Source organism: Coturnix japonica, unplaced genomic scaffold, assembly GCF_054131305.1.
Source record: "Coturnix japonica strain WE unplaced genomic scaffold, WE-NBRP24 Scf039, whole genome shotgun sequence".
In the NCBI taxonomy this organism is placed as follows: domain Eukaryota; kingdom Metazoa; phylum Chordata; class Aves; order Galliformes; family Phasianidae; genus Coturnix; species Coturnix japonica.
The window spans coordinates 2,964,838-2,981,298 of NW_028188942.1; the positions used below are offsets into that span (position 1 = coordinate 2,964,838).

The 16,461-nt window shown below is 51.8% G+C and overlaps 1 protein-coding gene across 1 annotated transcript; it reads left to right on the forward strand.

Moving 5' to 3' along the window:
* Positions 1-884: 884 nt before the first annotated feature.
* On the forward strand, positions 885-7,113 carry LOC146753243 (maestro heat-like repeat-containing protein family member 7). Its single transcript, XM_085530823.1, has 19 exons — positions 885-1,328; positions 1,555-1,634; positions 1,761-1,878; positions 1,994-2,080; positions 2,351-2,455; positions 2,588-2,768; positions 2,845-2,951; positions 3,172-3,321; positions 3,467-3,621; positions 3,724-3,871; positions 4,091-4,269; positions 4,353-4,490; positions 4,652-4,766; positions 4,910-5,047; positions 5,262-5,438; positions 5,744-6,181; positions 6,270-6,378; positions 6,471-6,530; positions 6,645-7,113. The coding sequence occupies exons 1-19, from the start codon at positions 885-887 to the stop codon at positions 6,812-6,814; spliced, it is 3,099 nt and encodes a 1,032-aa protein (XP_085386949.1). The 3' UTR covers positions 6,815-7,113.
* Positions 7,114-16,461: the final 9,348 nt, after the last annotated feature.

Consider the following 16,461-nt stretch of genomic DNA (forward strand, 5'->3'; position numbering starts at 1 on the left):
TAATCACCTCCTGGTGTGGACAAATCACACAGGTTTGACTCCATGTTTTACATAGTTAGCATTTTATCTTTGTTCCAGTATGGAACTGTACAGCCATAGAATGGCCTGGGTTGAAAAGGATCTCAAAGATCATCCAGTTCCAACCCCCTGCTATGTGCAGGGTCGCCAACCACCAGACCAGGCTGCCCAGAGCCACATCCAGCCTGCCTTTGAATGCCTGCAGGGATGGAGCACTGCAGGGCTGGGCTGAGGGCACAGCCCTTCCACTGCAGGGTCACTGGGGAGCCCTGAACGAGGGCCAGGACTGGGGGCCTGGATGGGGTGCTTGGGCTCTGCACACCAAGCAGGGCACACTGCACCATCCCATCCCATCCCATCCCATCCCATCCCATCCCATCCCATCCCATCCCATCCCATCCCATCCCATCCCATCCCATCCCATCGCATCCCATCCCATCCCATCCCATCCCATCTAGCTCAGCAACAGCTAGAAACACTGCTGCGTTACCAACACTGTTTTTCTCCTAAAGCCGAAACAGAGCACCAGATGCCAAGAAGGGAAAATCAACTCCGTCCCAATGGAGACCAGAACATGGTTTAATTTGACAGGGGGGGATGCGGGGATGGACTGAAGAAGGACTCCCGGATCCCAACACTGCAGCTGTGGCAAACACACACAGTGAATACAAGGGCTCCTTCCAGACCGAACCTGCCCAAGGACAGGGACGGCTGTGGGGCTCTGGGGCGAGCCCAGGGCAAGAGGAGGGGTTCTATGTGGAGGCGGATGGAACGGGGTGAGATCACAGCCCCGTTACAATGGGCTTTGACCACCAGGAGGCAGAGCTGGAACACGAGGCTCATTCGCCGCTGTTCCTCGCTGCGAGATGGAGCAGAGACCCCCACTCCGAGTTCGAGAGGCTTGGCCAGAGAGGCGCGGAGCATCCCGCACCCCCACGGCCCCGCAGGGGCCCGGCGAGGTGCATGGGGTGCAGCCCCAGCAGGGGCCCGTGGGCTCAGATGAGGATCCTTTTGCCTCCGTCGTGTCACCTCAGGACGAGGATCCCCTGAGCTACATCGATGCCTGCTGTGCATGCAGACCGCAGGTAGTGTGCACTCTGTGCTTCCATGGCTGCCCCTGCCCGGCTGTGCCCAGAGGGTGCCGGGGTCCCCCGATGCCAACCCCTGTAACTCCCCTCCTGTCTCAGACACAGGAACAGAAGCTGCGCTTTCTGGCCTGCGTCCGCACTGCCTGCACAGCTGCCATCACGGACAGCGTGGTCCACAGCCAGCTGTGTGACTACGTGCTGAAGGTGGTGCTGTGCATTGAGGTAATGGAGCACTGCAGGGCTGGGCTGAGGGCACAGCCCTTCCACTGCAAGGTCACTGGGGAGCCCTGAACGAGGGCCAGGACTGGGGGCCTGGATGGGGTGCTTGGGCTCTGCACACAAAGCAGGGCACACTGCACCATCCCATCCCATCCCATCCCATCCCATCCCATCCCATCCCATCCCATCCCATCCCATCCCATCCCATCCCATCCCGCTGTGCCCACAGGCGCTGCTGCAGGAGGAGCCCGCCGAGCACCTGGACACGGAGCTCCGGCAGCAGGCCATGAGCACCATCGCCGCCATGAGGTACTGCCCCAGCACGGCTTTGCCAGCGTGGAGGCATTGGTCCCAGCCGGGGCCCTGAGCGGGACAGGCTGCAGGGCACAGGGTGCTGAGCGGAGCATCACACCTCTGCCCTCTCTCCCCTCGCAGTGGAGCATGGCTTCTTCCAGAGGAGAAGAACGGTCTCCTGCGTGCCTGCCTCGGCAGCGTCCTCCACCTCCCTCGCTACGAGGACGACGCGGACCTGGATGCGGCACTCTACGTGGAGGTGCGCATCAGCTGAGCCCTGGGGACGCTTCCTGGGCACCAGCACCCGGGATGCCCCTCTGCTGCCAGCAGGACACAGCAGGGCAGGCCGCCCTGACCCCTGTCCTCCTTTGCAGACCATGGAAGCCCTGCACCACCTGCTGCAGGTGCTGGTGAGCAGCGCTGGCCGCTTTGTCCTCGTGGAGCTGCAGAACATCATGGAGGTTTGGATGTGGCAACGCTGGGGTTTGCGGGGATGGTTCAAGGCCACAAAGGAGGGATCCACACGAGGTCCCCCCAGGGCCTGCTGCGGGCAGGGGGTGCTGGCCCAAAACTAGCCCGTGTGGTGTTAGAGGGATGGGTGGGGAGCAGCGGGAAGATGGCAGGGCTGCAGCAGGACAGGGACGCAACCACCCACCCCGCTGCAGCTGGGGAGCAAGGGGAAGGACGAGTGCCCCGTGCTGTGGGCACAACAGCAACTTTTCTCTCCACAGCTCCTGCTGCCCTTCACCACGTGCCAGCTGGCGGCCATGGAGGAGAGGGCTGTGGTGTGCATTGCCAGGCTGCTCGCCTTCAGCAACACCTGCGTCTTGCCTGAGGTAGGGAGTCCCGGCGCGCTCAGCTCTGGGACCACATCCTGGCTCCCCAGCCAGAGCCCACCTGTGTCCAGGCTTGCACAGAGCCTGGGCTGGGCCCTGCTGCCCACTCAGCCGTGCTGCCTCTCTCCCCAGCTGTGCACCTGCTTCGTTGGAACCGCGGTGTTCCAGCACAAGTGCCAGGAGAACCAACGCTTCCCCGTGCTGGGAAAGCTGGTCGGACACCTCATCCTGTCCTGCACTTCCACGGATGACAGGACCAGAGATGAGGCGATTAATGCTGTTCATCAGCTTTTCATCTTCATCGCTGCCCCAAGTGAGAGGAGTTGTGTTGGGCTAGGTCCCTCCAGATGCCCAGACCCCTCACTGACACCGTGTGTGCTCCTGTCCAGGACTGCCATGGCAACCGGAGGAGCGCACAGTACCACAGCTCTGGGACAGCCAAACTTCGCTCCACCAGGAGGTTTCCCGTGAGGACAGAGCCAGAAATATCTTCGAGGTACAAAGAGCAAACCCTGAGCCCACAGGAGAACCCAGGCCTGCAGTGTCAGGAAGAGTGCACGCACTGTCCCCGAGCAGCCCTGGTGCCTTTGGGGCCCTCACGCTTCATATCCCTGGCATCACCCAGCACAGCCTCTGCTCCCAGTTCTCCTGGGACACCTGCACAGCTGAGCAGCCAAGCAGAGGATAAGTCATCCCTCCTCTCCTCCCTCCCACAGGTCCTTCTGAAATACCTCCTGTACCCTGAAAAGGTCAACATTTTACTCACAGCCATTGAGAGCATGAAAGCACCGAGCCTCCACAGCACCCAGCTGGCTGCCCACATGGTGGATGTGCTCGCAGGAGAGGCTCGCTTCCCTCCACAGCAGGTGGGAACCTGCTGCTGCCTCCGCTCCAGCCCTGGGGGCTCTGCTCCATCCCTGGCACTGCGCTTGGCCGGCAGGCAGCAGTGGGGATGGCAGCAGGGCCCTGCTCTGGTGCCATCCCATTCTCACCCATGCTCCCCCCCTCCAGGTGCAAAAGATTGTGAAGGCGATCCACAGCAGCCTGCCTTCCATCAAAGCCAAGCCAGCTCTTGAAAGCCTGAGCAGGGCCTTGCTTGTGCTGGCCAGCAAATTCCCAAAGGAGATGGTCAGCAGCCTGCTGGTCTGCTCTCTCACCTGCTCCAGGTATGGGGCCACAGCCCTCAGGGCTCCTCTCCCCCCCCCTCCCCACCCCACGGCCATCAGCCAGGCAGGAGCAGCCACGCTGACAGCCCTGGGGACCTGCAGAGTTGCTGTCACCATGTGGAGGGAAATGCTCTCGGAGTCTTCAACCGTGAAGACGGTGCTGCAGGAGGTGTTCCAAGTGCTCATAAACCACACTCTGCAGCACACCTCCCCATTCATCAAGGAGAGGCCACGTGTCCTTGCCCTGGCCGTGAGTTCCTCATTCACCCAGCTGAACCCCAGCTGAGTCCCCACTCCCCTTCCCTGTCCACCCCCGAGCCTTCTTCCTGCCCTGGGATGCATCCATAGACCTGCCTGGGGCTCTGGGGGTCTCCCTCCCCCCCCCTCCCTTTCTCCATCCCTACACTTCTAAAGACGGGATGGAAACCCAGGGGACAGGGCAAGAATCATATCCGGGTGCTTTCTGCAGGCAGCAAGGATCCTACCAGAGATACTCCAGCTGCCTATGGTCCTCAAGGAGGCTGAAGCCATCTTCCCCCAGCTCTTCCCAGCCCTTCTCCTGCAAGTGTCCTTCACCACGGAGCTGACGCTGCAGGAGGTGGAAATCTTCTGGGAGGGGCAACAGCAGCACCAGCTCACTCCCATCAGGTGCCACATCCCCGTCCCCCTGCTGCACCCAGGGACCCGGTGCTGGGGCTCCTGATGTGACTCGCACCCTTCTCCACCTGCAGGTCCGCGGTGCAGTCCTTGAAGGTGCTGCTCTGCAGCGTGGGCCTCCAGAAGCAGATGGAGGCCATCCAGGAGCAGGGGGGCTGGGACGCGCTTCTCAGCACTGTGACCCACCTCCAGGGTGTGCAGGTGGTGGCCAGGTGGGAGCCCTTCCTTGTGGTGTCACGGGGGTCCCCAGTTCTCAGCCAAACTGCAGCCACAGCACCAGAGCCTGTGGACCCTGCAGCAGTGGCAAGAGGGCTGCACAGCCAGAGCTGCGTCTGCCTGGTTCAGGGCTCACGGTGCCTTCTTATCCCTGCAGGGTGATGAGGGAACTGCCTGCTGCTCTGCGTGACCCCATCTTCCAGCAGCTGGTTGAGCTGCTCAGCACCAACTTCTACTCCTGGGATATGGTGGCCATGGTCTTCCTCGTTGAGGTGAGCAACAGCTGCAGAAGCAGAGAACACTGGAGGCTGCAAGGCCACTGGCATCACGAGCCCTGCTGCCTCCCTCGGGGCCTGCTGTCTTTCCCCAAGCTGACTGTTAGATCCAGCACTAAGAGCCACGTGTGTTGTTGCAGATGCTGGAATGCATGGACCTCAGCAAAGAGCTGCACCGCATCATAGGAATCTTTGCCCACTATCTGCAGAGCAAGAGGGTGGGCATGCAGCAGCTGGTGCTCAGGGGCATCCTGCAGCTCAGCAAGAGGCAGGACACGGTGAGCAGGGGTGGCCAGGAATGCCACAGGTTGGGCTGGGCCTGCCATGGGGCTGTAGCGGGGCCATGTACAACTCGGCAACTCTTCAGGCAGTGAGGAGCTGGTGCGCTCTGCCCACCCCATCACTGCCTGCTATTCAGGGCTGGTACTGGAGTAGCCTTGCCCTCATTACGCTTGCTGCCGTACCTAAAGGATGGGGTGTTTTTCCCCACAGGCAAGGACAATGATCATCTTCCTGCCGTGCATCATGGAGCAGCTGCAGGATGCAGATAGTGACATCCGTGCCACGGCCCTACCAATATTCAGCAAACTGCTGCACCTCCTGAAGGAGGTTAAGCTCAGCGTCATGGCTCTGGAGCTGGCCGGCAAGCTCCCAGCTCTGCTTAACGATGTAAGGATGATAGGGAGTCCAGCACACGAGGGATGTGGCTGCCAGCCCAGCGTGCCCATGCCTGCTGCCTTGTGACAGCGCACCAGGGGACTTTCCTGGCCGCTCACCAGGTTCAGGCACTGCGTGGTCCTGGGCAGACTTTCCGCTGGGCAGAGCTTGCACACTTTGGAGCAGTTCTGAGGGCATCCTCAAGATCTGCATCCTCTCAGCTCGGAGATTTTGCCCCCACTTCACTGGTGGTGCTGTCCCTGCTTGCCATGGACTTGGAGCTGCTGACACAGATGTCCTTCCTTCCTCCTCCACAGGAGTCCGGCACGGTGCGTCAGCTCTCCATCGACTTCTTCCTCAAAACGCTGAGCTTTGTGGAGGGCCAAGAAAAGAGGAAGATGCAGAAGATGGTGTGCAGGAACCTGGTCCTGCTGTATCTACACCTGCACGATGAGGAAGAGAACGTGTCCAAGGTGGGAATCAGGTTCATCTGGGGGAGGGTGATGCTGCTCCCGTGGTGCCCCCCATACATCAAGAGTACTGCAGCCCACAGCAGCATCAGCCCCTGCTGCTGCATCCTCCCTGCAGAGGGGCTCTGGGGACACGGGCTCTGTGGCTGCTCGGGCTGCGGTGCTATCTCAGCTCTTTGGCAGGCCTCCCAGAAAGCCCTCCTTGGTGCTGCACGGTTTCTGCGCTGGAGGAAGCTGGAGCACCTGGTGCAGACAGAGCAGTTCTGGCAGATCAGCGACTGCATGGTGTGTATGCGCAACAGTATGCCCATTCCCACACCCCAGGACAGGGTCGGGACCAGCCTGCACTGACCTCACATTCTTCCCTCTTCAGCTGACCAAGAGGAGGAGACAGAGTGCAGCGCAGGACTACCTGGGCGACTGCCTGCTCTACCTGCAGAGCCTGCAGGAAACCCTGCGACTGGAGGCCGTGAGGTTCATCGGTGAGCCACGAGGCTGAGCTTCCCCCATCCCCGGCCCTCCATGCTGCACCCACGGAACAGCGGGGGTCGCTGACGGGGCTTTGTGTTCGCAGGGCTCTTAGGGCGGCACATGAGGGATGAGCAGCGGGCTGACAGAGAGCACATCTACCAAAGTAAGCCAGGGAGTGGGATGTTGGGGCAGCCAGCAGGTGACATGCCTGTCCCTCGCTCCCTCCTGCCAGAGGGGAGAGCTGGGTCATCATGCCTCTCTGTTCCTCTTATCGCAGGCCTTCAGGGAATGAAGCATGACCCCAGTCCAGCTGTCGCTTCCTTGGCCCTTCAGACGCTGAAGATCCTGAAGGAAACGAGGCCACATCCACAAGGAGCCATTGGGCAGCTCTCCACCAGGCTCCGTGGCACATGGAGGAGGTGGCGCTCCTCCTGGGCAGACAGCTGAGCGCCCTGCAAAGCTCCCAGCATCTCCTGCCTGCTGCTCAGCCCCACTCCTCGGGCACATCACTTCCCTTTGCCGTGCCGCTCCTCACCCCGCGCTGCCATCTCCTTCAGCACCATTACCTCTCTGTGGGAAATGGGAAAACAGGAGATCAGCACTGCCCTGAGAGGAATGGGACGTGCAGTGCTCCCTGCCGCTGCCACACGCTTCCCACCACTGCCAGTAAGCACCAGCTGCTTTTCTTCCTTTCATGTGTTAAATGGACCAACACATGTGTTGTCATCAGTTCACCCCTCCGTGTGTTTTCTTGGTTCAGATTGCTCAGCAAAGTGAACATCGCAGGGAGCCTCTGCAAGGCAGAAAGGAACTGATGAGCTGCAGACGCTGCTGTGAAGGATGAGGAGAACGGCTCAAAATGAAACAAGTGAGTGTTGTAGGAAACACCTGGAAGAGTTTGGATGGAATCTTCAATGAGCGTCAGAGAAAGGGAAGTTGACGAAGCAAAGCAGCCATTTTTAAAAGCACTCTGGGGATGATCTAAAGAAAAAGAGACTAGAATCTCAGGCTCCCACAGCAGGGAGACTGCCAGGGGGGGTACGCAGGAATGAGATTTTGCTGTTATAGACAGCTCTGTATTACAGCAATTCAGTCTTCAGTAGCAGTGGGAAAAAATATCCAGTGGTAGGAGTTGTTAAAAAAGTTTTTCCCCTCTTCTTCTCCCCACTGCACAAGGTGCCCAACTAGAAGAAATACGGAAGACAGCAAAGGAAGCCAAAGAAGTGGAACTGCTTCCGTTCAGAGGAACAACTGAATGTGTCGGAGCTGTGCGATGAAGATCCTAAAAGATGGTAGAAGCTGACGGAGAGGCCGACAGGAAACAAGTGGTCAGTAGCTTTCACAACACAAGAGCTACGGGATATCAAATGAAATTGCAACCAGTAATTGCACCGGAGAATGCACTGCCTCGAGATATGAAAGTTTACAAGGTTCAGAGATGAAGCAGAATATGAGGCAAGAAGAAAGTGTGAGCACATGCTTATCCTGTTGGTCAGTGCATTCCCAGGCACCTGCTTGCACACCATCATAAAGAGGCTTGAGGATTGGGAAACAGTGAGAATTACACCAGACCAAACATGGATGCCACAGCCCACTTCACAACACGTGGGAACTGCGTCCTGTAACAAGGCCCTTTGGTCTACACCCGGTACCATCTGGGTGTGATGAGGATGCCCTCACGTATGCAGAATGAGGAAGATACAGTAATGGACCAGAGTACCAAAGTAAGCTGGTAATGAGACAGATAGCAGCTAGTCATAACAGGAACTTCTTTTGCTTGTGCTGCAGATGTGCTGCTCGAGCCCCCGGACGTCACTTTGCCTCCTCTGCAGCCGGAGGCAGGAACAGAGCCCAGCGCTGCCCCAGCTCCCACGGAATGGACGGCGGCTGTTGGACAGACGGACCAGAAGACAGACAGGGAGAAGAGGACGCGCCTCCTGCGCAGAGCAAGGTACAGCTGTGCAGAAAGGCAAAAGCTCGCTTGATCTTGATTTTCAGTACGAATACAGACACTGAAAGCGGGGCCTCACCATCCTTCCAACTTTCTGGGATTCTGAGGCCTGCTGGCTGGAGGGCCGTTCCCAGCAGATGAGCCCGGGCAGCGGAGGATGGCCAGAAACGCTCCGCGTTTTCTTTTCTTGCTAAGGGCACTTCTCAGCTGGGAACACCAGCGGGGTTTTTAGATTCCCAAAATGCTCAACCGCAGCTGGAGGCTGAAACTGAACGACAGACTTTTCCAGAGCCGCCTTTCACTTTCTTAATATAAAATCTCATTTCTCTTGTTATCATTTCCTTTCTTGACTTGGCAGCAGCTGACTCTTCTCCTTTGCATTTGGTTTAGTTACTCTGCTCCCACAACCTCAGCACGGACAATGCCCGCCAGACCCAGGATGAGAAAGGAAGAACTGGATGGAAGAGGAGAGCACAGCTGGCGCTGCCCGTCTGAAGCAGCACGTGGGAGAAGAGCCTGGGCAGGCAGAAGACACACAGGAAGCGCAGGGACATCAGTGACCTCCAAATGTCTGACAGACAGTAGTGTTAGTGGTGAAAATCACTGTGAACAATCCCTTCCTAGAATCACAGGGTTGGAAAGGACCTTTCAGATCATCTAGTCCAACCGTCCTCCCTTTACCCTACCTACAGAAAACCCCTAAACCATATCTCCTAGCTCCCTATCTATATCATCCATATCCTCCTTATCTGCTGTTATTTAAAACTATGTGAACTCACAGACTGCTACTTCTGAAAATAAATGTAGGAATCACAAACGTTGCCCACTTGTCTGGTTTGTTCTGTTTTAAGGTGAAATCCCTGACTGATGTTAAAGTTTGTGTTGTACAAGCGAGTAGAAAGTGATGTTTGAGCAGTTGCTTACCAGCTTTTGTGACTGATGAGCTCCAGATTCTCGGTCACAAGGAGCAAAAGGCAGAATAATGTCTGCAGGACGTGCTGAGCAGTTTGCAAGGAATGAGCATAGAAACCCAGAGGACTCTCAACACAATGCTCTCATCCTCTCTCATCCTCCTGGGTCTCCTTCTGGTGGAAGCCCTTTGGCCTACACCCAGTACCAACAGGACGTAATGAGGGTGCCATCATGTATGCAAAGGGAGGGATATATGGTAATGGACCAGAATACCAAAGTAAACAAAAACCCTGACAGGTAGGACCCGGAAAGAGTAGAACTGGTTGGCTCACGGCTCAGCTTACATTTTATTTGGATTTTCCATTTGGAATATTTCTAGTATTTCTACACTTTGGCTTTCCTGAGATAATTTGCCCATCACCCAATTCTCATTTAGATGCTCCTGGCTGTGCAGCTCAGAGGTGTAAGCCAAACAGAACAAGTAAGGTACCAAAATATGTAGAGCCAAACATGGAAAGGTGCTCTAAGAAGGTAAGCATCACAAGAGACCAACAGGAATGCTTACACAATCCAAACAATGCACAGTTTCTGTTCCACAAGCTGCCAAGAGGAATGTGTGCAGTACTCACAGCGCACCATGTACACTGCTTACTGCAGTCATACTACTTCGTAGGACCAGCCCAACTTAATAAAACATTTTAATGAACAGACCGAACTGTATGGATCAGCACGGTTCACATGAAAGGGACCTTCATAGATAAACCTGAAGAGGTGAGGCGACTGCACTATCTAAACCTTAAAGCATATAGGACCTTAAAGCATAAGCCTTAAAGCATAGAAGCATGACCAGCAGGTGGAGGGAGGTGGTGCTGCCCCTCCACACTCCTCTCATTGAAACCCCATCTGGAGCACTGCATGCAGTTCTGGAGCCCTCAACACAAGAAGGACTTGGAGTTGTTCAGGCAGGTCCAGAGGAGGGCCATGAAGGTGATCAGAGAGGGCTGAAAGCACCTCTGCTATGTGCACAGGCTGAGAGAGATGGGGCTCTGCAGCCTGGATAAGACTCCAAGGAGACCTTAGAGTGGCCTTCCAGTATCTGAAGAGGGCCTACAGGGAAGGCTGGGGAGGGACTTTTTATAAGGGCAGGTAGCAACAGAATGAGGGGAAATGGCTTTAAATCGGAAGAATGTAGATTTGGATTGGATATTAGGAAGAAATTCTTTACTGTGGGTGTGGTGAGACACCGGAGCAGGTTGCCCAGCAAGGTTGTGAATGCCTCCTCCCTGGAAGCATTCAAAGCCAGGCTGGGTAGGACGTTCCAGCAACCTGGTCTACAGGGAGGTATCCCTGCCTATAGCTTGGGTGTGGGACTACGTCATCTTCAAGGACCCTTCCAATCCAAACCATTCTATGCTTCTATTTTCATGAGGCTATTTTTGTTCTCTGATTTGTTGTGCTTCCTGAGTAGAATAATCTTGCCCAGAACTTGCCTAGAAGATGTAGTTAAACTTGCTGAAGCCTAAGGCCACAGACTGCTGGACTTTAGCCCAGCTGCGAGTAAGGAAGGCCACAGAGCTTACTCTAACTGCAAGAGAAGGAAGTCAGAAAGAGGAAATGGACAGACTCTGCAAGCACTGACAGATCTTACAGTCCTGAAGACTGGAGAAAACAGCCCACCAAGAGATAACAAAAGGAACCCATCCAGAGCAGAAAGATCTCAAACCTCAATAGTACTATTGGTCTACGTGGCTGAGCGAGAGGTTGGGAACATGCAGCCAAAGGGACAGGATCAAAGGCCTCCCTGAAATCTAGAAAGATTACATCCTTTGCCTTCATACACTGAGTGGGTGGCCTTATCATAGAACAAGATTTGATGACCAAGACTGGTTGCACACATGCTCCCTCACCGATGTTTAGGCCACCAGACTGTTTACCCGGGCAGAGCTTCAGCACACAGAGGCATTTTGACCAGAACCTTGTGCTGAACTCTAAAACTTACCCCCAGGCTTCCTGACTCTGTGGTACTGGCACGTCCTGTTTGGGATGGAAATCTCAAGGAATGTGCTTGCCACGAGCCTTCTTAGACTGAAGCAAGAGATAGGTTGCCACAACTGGTCGTAATTCCACTAGAAAACAAGAGGATTTAGATCTCTTCAGAAACATTGTAAGTACAAAGAAAATTTCTGCATGTCTGCCATATTTTCCCCTTGATGTGCAACCTTCACGTCTGATCACATTAGGGTAGTTTCAGGTCTCAGCTGATTCACACAATATGTCTGAGATTAAGAAGCAGACTATGCTCGTTTTTGCTTGAAAGTTAGTGTATTGTACAATTGCTGGAAGTGAAAACTAAAGCTGGTGCCAGAATCTCTCTACTGAAGTGAATGGCAAAGCTCCTACTAATTCAGTTTGTACAGCATTTCAGCTGGACTCCCATTTCTGGGGGCAAGTTCCAGCCCAGCTCCAAGGAGCATCGACATTCAGCTGGATTTTCAGCAGCTTTTTGACTACTATGAGAATTGTGGGTACAATGCTTGACAGACTCAGTGTAGTATAATAAGCTTGAATTACTTATCAGGCATTAGAAGTCCTTTGAATTAAGACTGTGAAAATATCACAGACGTGAACGGAAGAACTTTTTCCCCTTTTAGGTCGATTGTTCTCTTTATTCCCTGTACCTAAAAAAGAAGAAACACTGACTCAACAAATGGTCTTGCCTAGTTAAAACTTTCATTTTACATCTATTTCATCTAAAGTTACATGGAAATCTTAACAATCCTTCAAATTCTACCACTTTCTATTTAATAGAAAGACAACTAAATTGCAAGAGACAACTTTCAGATTCAGGTTAAAGCCAGAGTACCCATCATGTTTTAAATCTCTTCTACACCTTGGAATGTCATTATTGACATTTATACAGCATCTCTAGCAGCACTCAGTTCAGCTTTTCTCATTTATTTTCTAAAGTTACTGGAATTAATTTATTTCCTGAAGTATTTGTGAACTGTAATTCCCCAAATTTGCTTGGTTGTCTTACCTGATGTGTTGATATTTTCCACCTATTAGTGAAATATTTCAAAGCAGGGAGTTAAGCCAGCATGTGACAGCTGTTGTTCATAAGTCAGTTTCTGTTTTGAGTCTGCCTGGACTTCCAGAGATTCATAAGGATTTCAGCATGGTAAAACATAGCTGAAAGGCTGAGAAACAAAACTAAAGGAGAAAAAAGGAATAAATGTGAACTTCAGAAATGTAGTTATTAGGTAGACTACGATGTTCTGCAGTGGTACCTTTCCTCTGAAAGGTGTGAAATATTTTATGTTTGAGAATATGTGAGTGTTAGAGTCTGTTCATACAGTAAGGTTATTTACTGTAGGAGTGGGCTTAAATACAGAGAATTACTGACATACGTTTATTACCTCTGATGTTAATGCTGATCTACTCTCTCTTCTCTTGTTGTGAAACACAGAAAGCTGTTACACAGTCTTCATCAAGGTGTCCCAGCTGCAAGAATAAGACCTATACTGAGGAAACAGCTTTCAAGTCATCTCACAGCCCAATCTCACCGTGGTAGTGTTCTGCTGTGCAGCAGTCAATAATTAGCCATGATTTCAGATTCTGTTTTAAATAGTTAGAGTTATGGCTACTTATTACAAGGAGAAAACACAAAGACTCATCCAAATTCAGCAACTAGTCCCTCTGTGGCAACAGGTCCTGAGTTCTGAATTCAAGTACAAAAGCCTGTCAGCAGATGAGACCTTTTACTAGAGCAGAAGTGACGCTTCTCTCTCTTCTTGATTCCTAGTTCCATGGCGTGCACAGCATACTGTGCTGCATGCACAGCACAGCTGTTCTTCAGAGCAACAGTGGCACCCAGTGACCAACAGCAGCCATTGTCTGCAAATACACAGCAACTTCCCAGGATCTGCAGCAACAATCTCCCCACACACTCCACTGCACACAGACACTATGACCCTGAATAGACTCAAGCAGCAGACTTAAAACAAGTCAGAGTTTTAGATTCCAGGATATTTGAGGTTCTATAATGTGTGAAATTCAGTTACACAACAGTGCCTAGGTGCCTGCATTTCAAGAGACTTTCAGATCACAACCAGGTAATTAATACAAAATCACTGCAGTAATAGCAAGCCTGTATCTTAATACCCATGAGATTATCCATGTTATACTACATTCTGACTGAGTTCTAAAACTTGCTCATCCCAGTTCACTTCAACAAGTTCCACCAGTTCAAGCAAAGCAGTTCTGAGATCCTGTGTATGTTAGGCAGATAGAATTGAGCAGTGCAGAAATAATCTCTGACAGCTTTAAGAGCTCCGTTCTGCTTACAAACTCGCAGTCCAAAACTATTCTCAGTTTTAAGGAAATGAACACCTGATGCAGTTGGATCATCTGCCATTTGCCGCATTCTGCTTCTTGGCATCATGATTAGCACAAAGGGTTTTCTGCTGTCCTGCAGAGATGGACAAAGTCCTGCTTACAAATGGACCAAGTTTCAGTGTACAGCAGAGTTTGTACCAGGCTAAAAAGCCACGACATTCAGTTCATGTGCTCAGGTTGTTATGCACTCAGAAAGGAAACAGAACTAACTGTTGGATTCTGAAGGCAATCTGTGGGGTCCTACATTACCTCCTGATTCTGGAAGAGGAAATTCTAATAGCAAATGCAGAACTTTGCTCTTCGTAGACATGAGAAGAGCTGGCATTTAGTAACATTCATTTCTGGGAAATCAAATAAGCAGGAAAATACTTCTCCTTAAAGTCTGTATGCTATCATGGTATACAATCAGGCTACAGTGCCACATAGGCCAACCAAGTGCAGAACCAAATCCACGAAATACTGGTAGACAAAGCAGCAAAAACAGGGTCAATATTCAGCAGACAGGCCTTTCTACCCACAGCTCAGCATGTTCTGCCATCCAAAAATCAAGCCCCCTTCTCAAGCTCAGCTATTTCCCGTCTCAGTGTATTCTAGCACCACTGATACCCACTGTTATACTTCTGTAGAGTGCCATCATATTGTCATCAACAAAGGAAAAACAGACTGCACAAAAATGATGGATAATTAACAGAGCAAATTGCTCTTTCAAAAACTTAGTAATAGAAAGAGATCTCTGAAGCTGCTGTTCTGTAGAGCCCCAAAGCAGTCGCTTGAGGCAGTTCAGGATTAGCCAGAGACAAACCAGCCAGCTGTGTGAACTGAGACCAATTGCACTTTTCTAGTCTGTGGCCACTGACAGCTTCTGAGAGCTACCAAGCAATGCAACCTAGCAGAATTCAGAAGGGAAACCAAGAGAGCCTACCTGAGCTCCACTGCCTTTCAATGCTCTGTGGAGAGGGAAGGGAAAGAGGGGAAAACAAACACCGCTCTACATCCCTCTGAGCCAATAGACGCTTTGCCCTGGATTAGCTCTGGTGCTGCATAAGCTGGGCTTCCACAGCATGTGTTCAGGCGGTAATCAAGGCCTGCCTGGAATAACACAAAAAATAGAGAGAAACGTTTGCTTTAACAGAGTTTATGTCTTCTGGTCATAACACTTCAGAAGCCTCAGAGGCTTCTTCTACTGTGTATATTTTCATTCATCTTAGATTTTGCTTTCATTCAATGTGACCTCACTAAACACTAAACAAATATTGTCTAAGACCATGAGTATCACATAAATGTGCAGATCTCAAGCTGCTCACTTATCTAGTACCCTTGGCATGATGCTTTATTTTCCTCAGCTGATCATCTAGATTGTGCCTGTTGATTGTGCAACAACAGCCTGTTGGTCTCAATTACCTGTGAGAGGCTCTAACTTTGGCCAGGAAAAATCATTTGAGGATAAGTAATTCTCTTGGAATCAGTAAGGCAGTCTTCCCATTCTTTCTTACCAGCACCCATCTTACATGTTAATAAAGGCTTCTGGAAATCAGTTTTAAGATCAAGGAACAATTCAGTTCAAGCATATGCAATCACAGGATCCGTACGTCACCTGCAAACGTCATTTTACTCTATCTCCAATCTCATCCTACATACAGTTCCTTAGAAGGTTCCGTAGGCACACCAACCCCATGCTCCTATTACAGACCCTTGCATAAGACAGGTAATATACCTACAAGATTATCTACAGCTCAGACTATGAAAACAGGGAGTCTAGCTAGAGAAAATAATCTACCTGTGCTTCTGAGCAATCTGTTAACCACTCTCACACAGTTCAGGCCAATCCAAACAAGATGCTATGACATATCAGCCACAGAAACAGCTTGATTTTAGGGTGTTTGTTTGGACAAGCCCCTGTTGCATACGGTGGTCAAACATGCATTACTTGGGGGCACATTGTATTTGATTTAACAGATACTCTTACCTTTGGCTTTGCACAGAGTCCAAAGTCTATCAGCTTCAAATTGTCAATCAGCAGATTTTCCCGGTGGATGAGAAAGCAGTCAGGAATGATTTCCACCCATGTGCCCAAGGAAACATCTTTTCTCTTCTCTTATTTCCTGCTGTGGACAGTGGTTCCCAGTCTACTCAAAGCTCGCTCGCTCTCGCTGTCTCAGAGATCTTCACTGACTGCTGGCAAGTTCCCATCTTCCAATATCCCAGGTGGGAAATACTAGCTTGTATCTGTTGGAAAGGACCTGGGGACTAGGAGGACAAGTGGTGAGAGACCACAGGCTGAATGCAAGCCAGCAGTGTGCTCTGACAGAAAAGAAGTACAACAAGATCATCAGCTGCATTAAAAAGCAGCACAACCAGACCAGGACAAGTCATTCCTGCTTCAACACTCACTGGACCACATCTACAATACTGTATCTGGTTTTTGGCCAGGAAGGATAACAACCTGAAACAAACTCTGAAGCAAGTTCTATGGATGACCTCCAGCCTGTGCAGGGGGCTGAAGCTCCCACTCAGAGAAGAGAAGCTGGGGAGAATGATCTTTGTGACAGAAAATCCATTGGATGGGGCCAGAGGAATGCATCTCACCCCACACCCTCTGTACAGCCACCATTTGTTTAAAGGATCACTCTTCCTTGAGGCACAAAACTAGAGCAGGTTACACAACAGACTGACACCACAAGGGCTTCTCTCGAGATACAAACTGCAGCAAAGAGCATCACAAAAATGTGAAACCAACACTCAGATCAGATCTGTGTCTCTGCTCCGCTCATTAGGAGCATCATGTTTTACTCCCATTTCAGAGGAAGACACTTCTTCAAGGATAACATAATCCAGC

What these genes read in the sequence shown, in the direction of transcription:
- LOC146753243 (XM_085530823.1), top strand. Translation starts at nt 885, where the DNA reads ATGGAGCAGAGACCCCCACTCCGAGTTCGAGAGGCTTGGCCAGAGAGG. An exon ending in ACACCTGCGTCTTGCCTGAG is followed by an intron (nt 2,456 to 2,587) that starts GTAGGGAGTCCC and finishes CTCTCTCCCCAG; the next exon opens with CTGTGCACCTGCTTCGTTGG. An exon ending in CAGAGAGCACATCTACCAAA is followed by an intron (nt 6,531 to 6,644) that starts GTAAGCCAGGGA and finishes CTCTTATCGCAG; the next exon opens with GCCTTCAGGGAATGAAGCAT.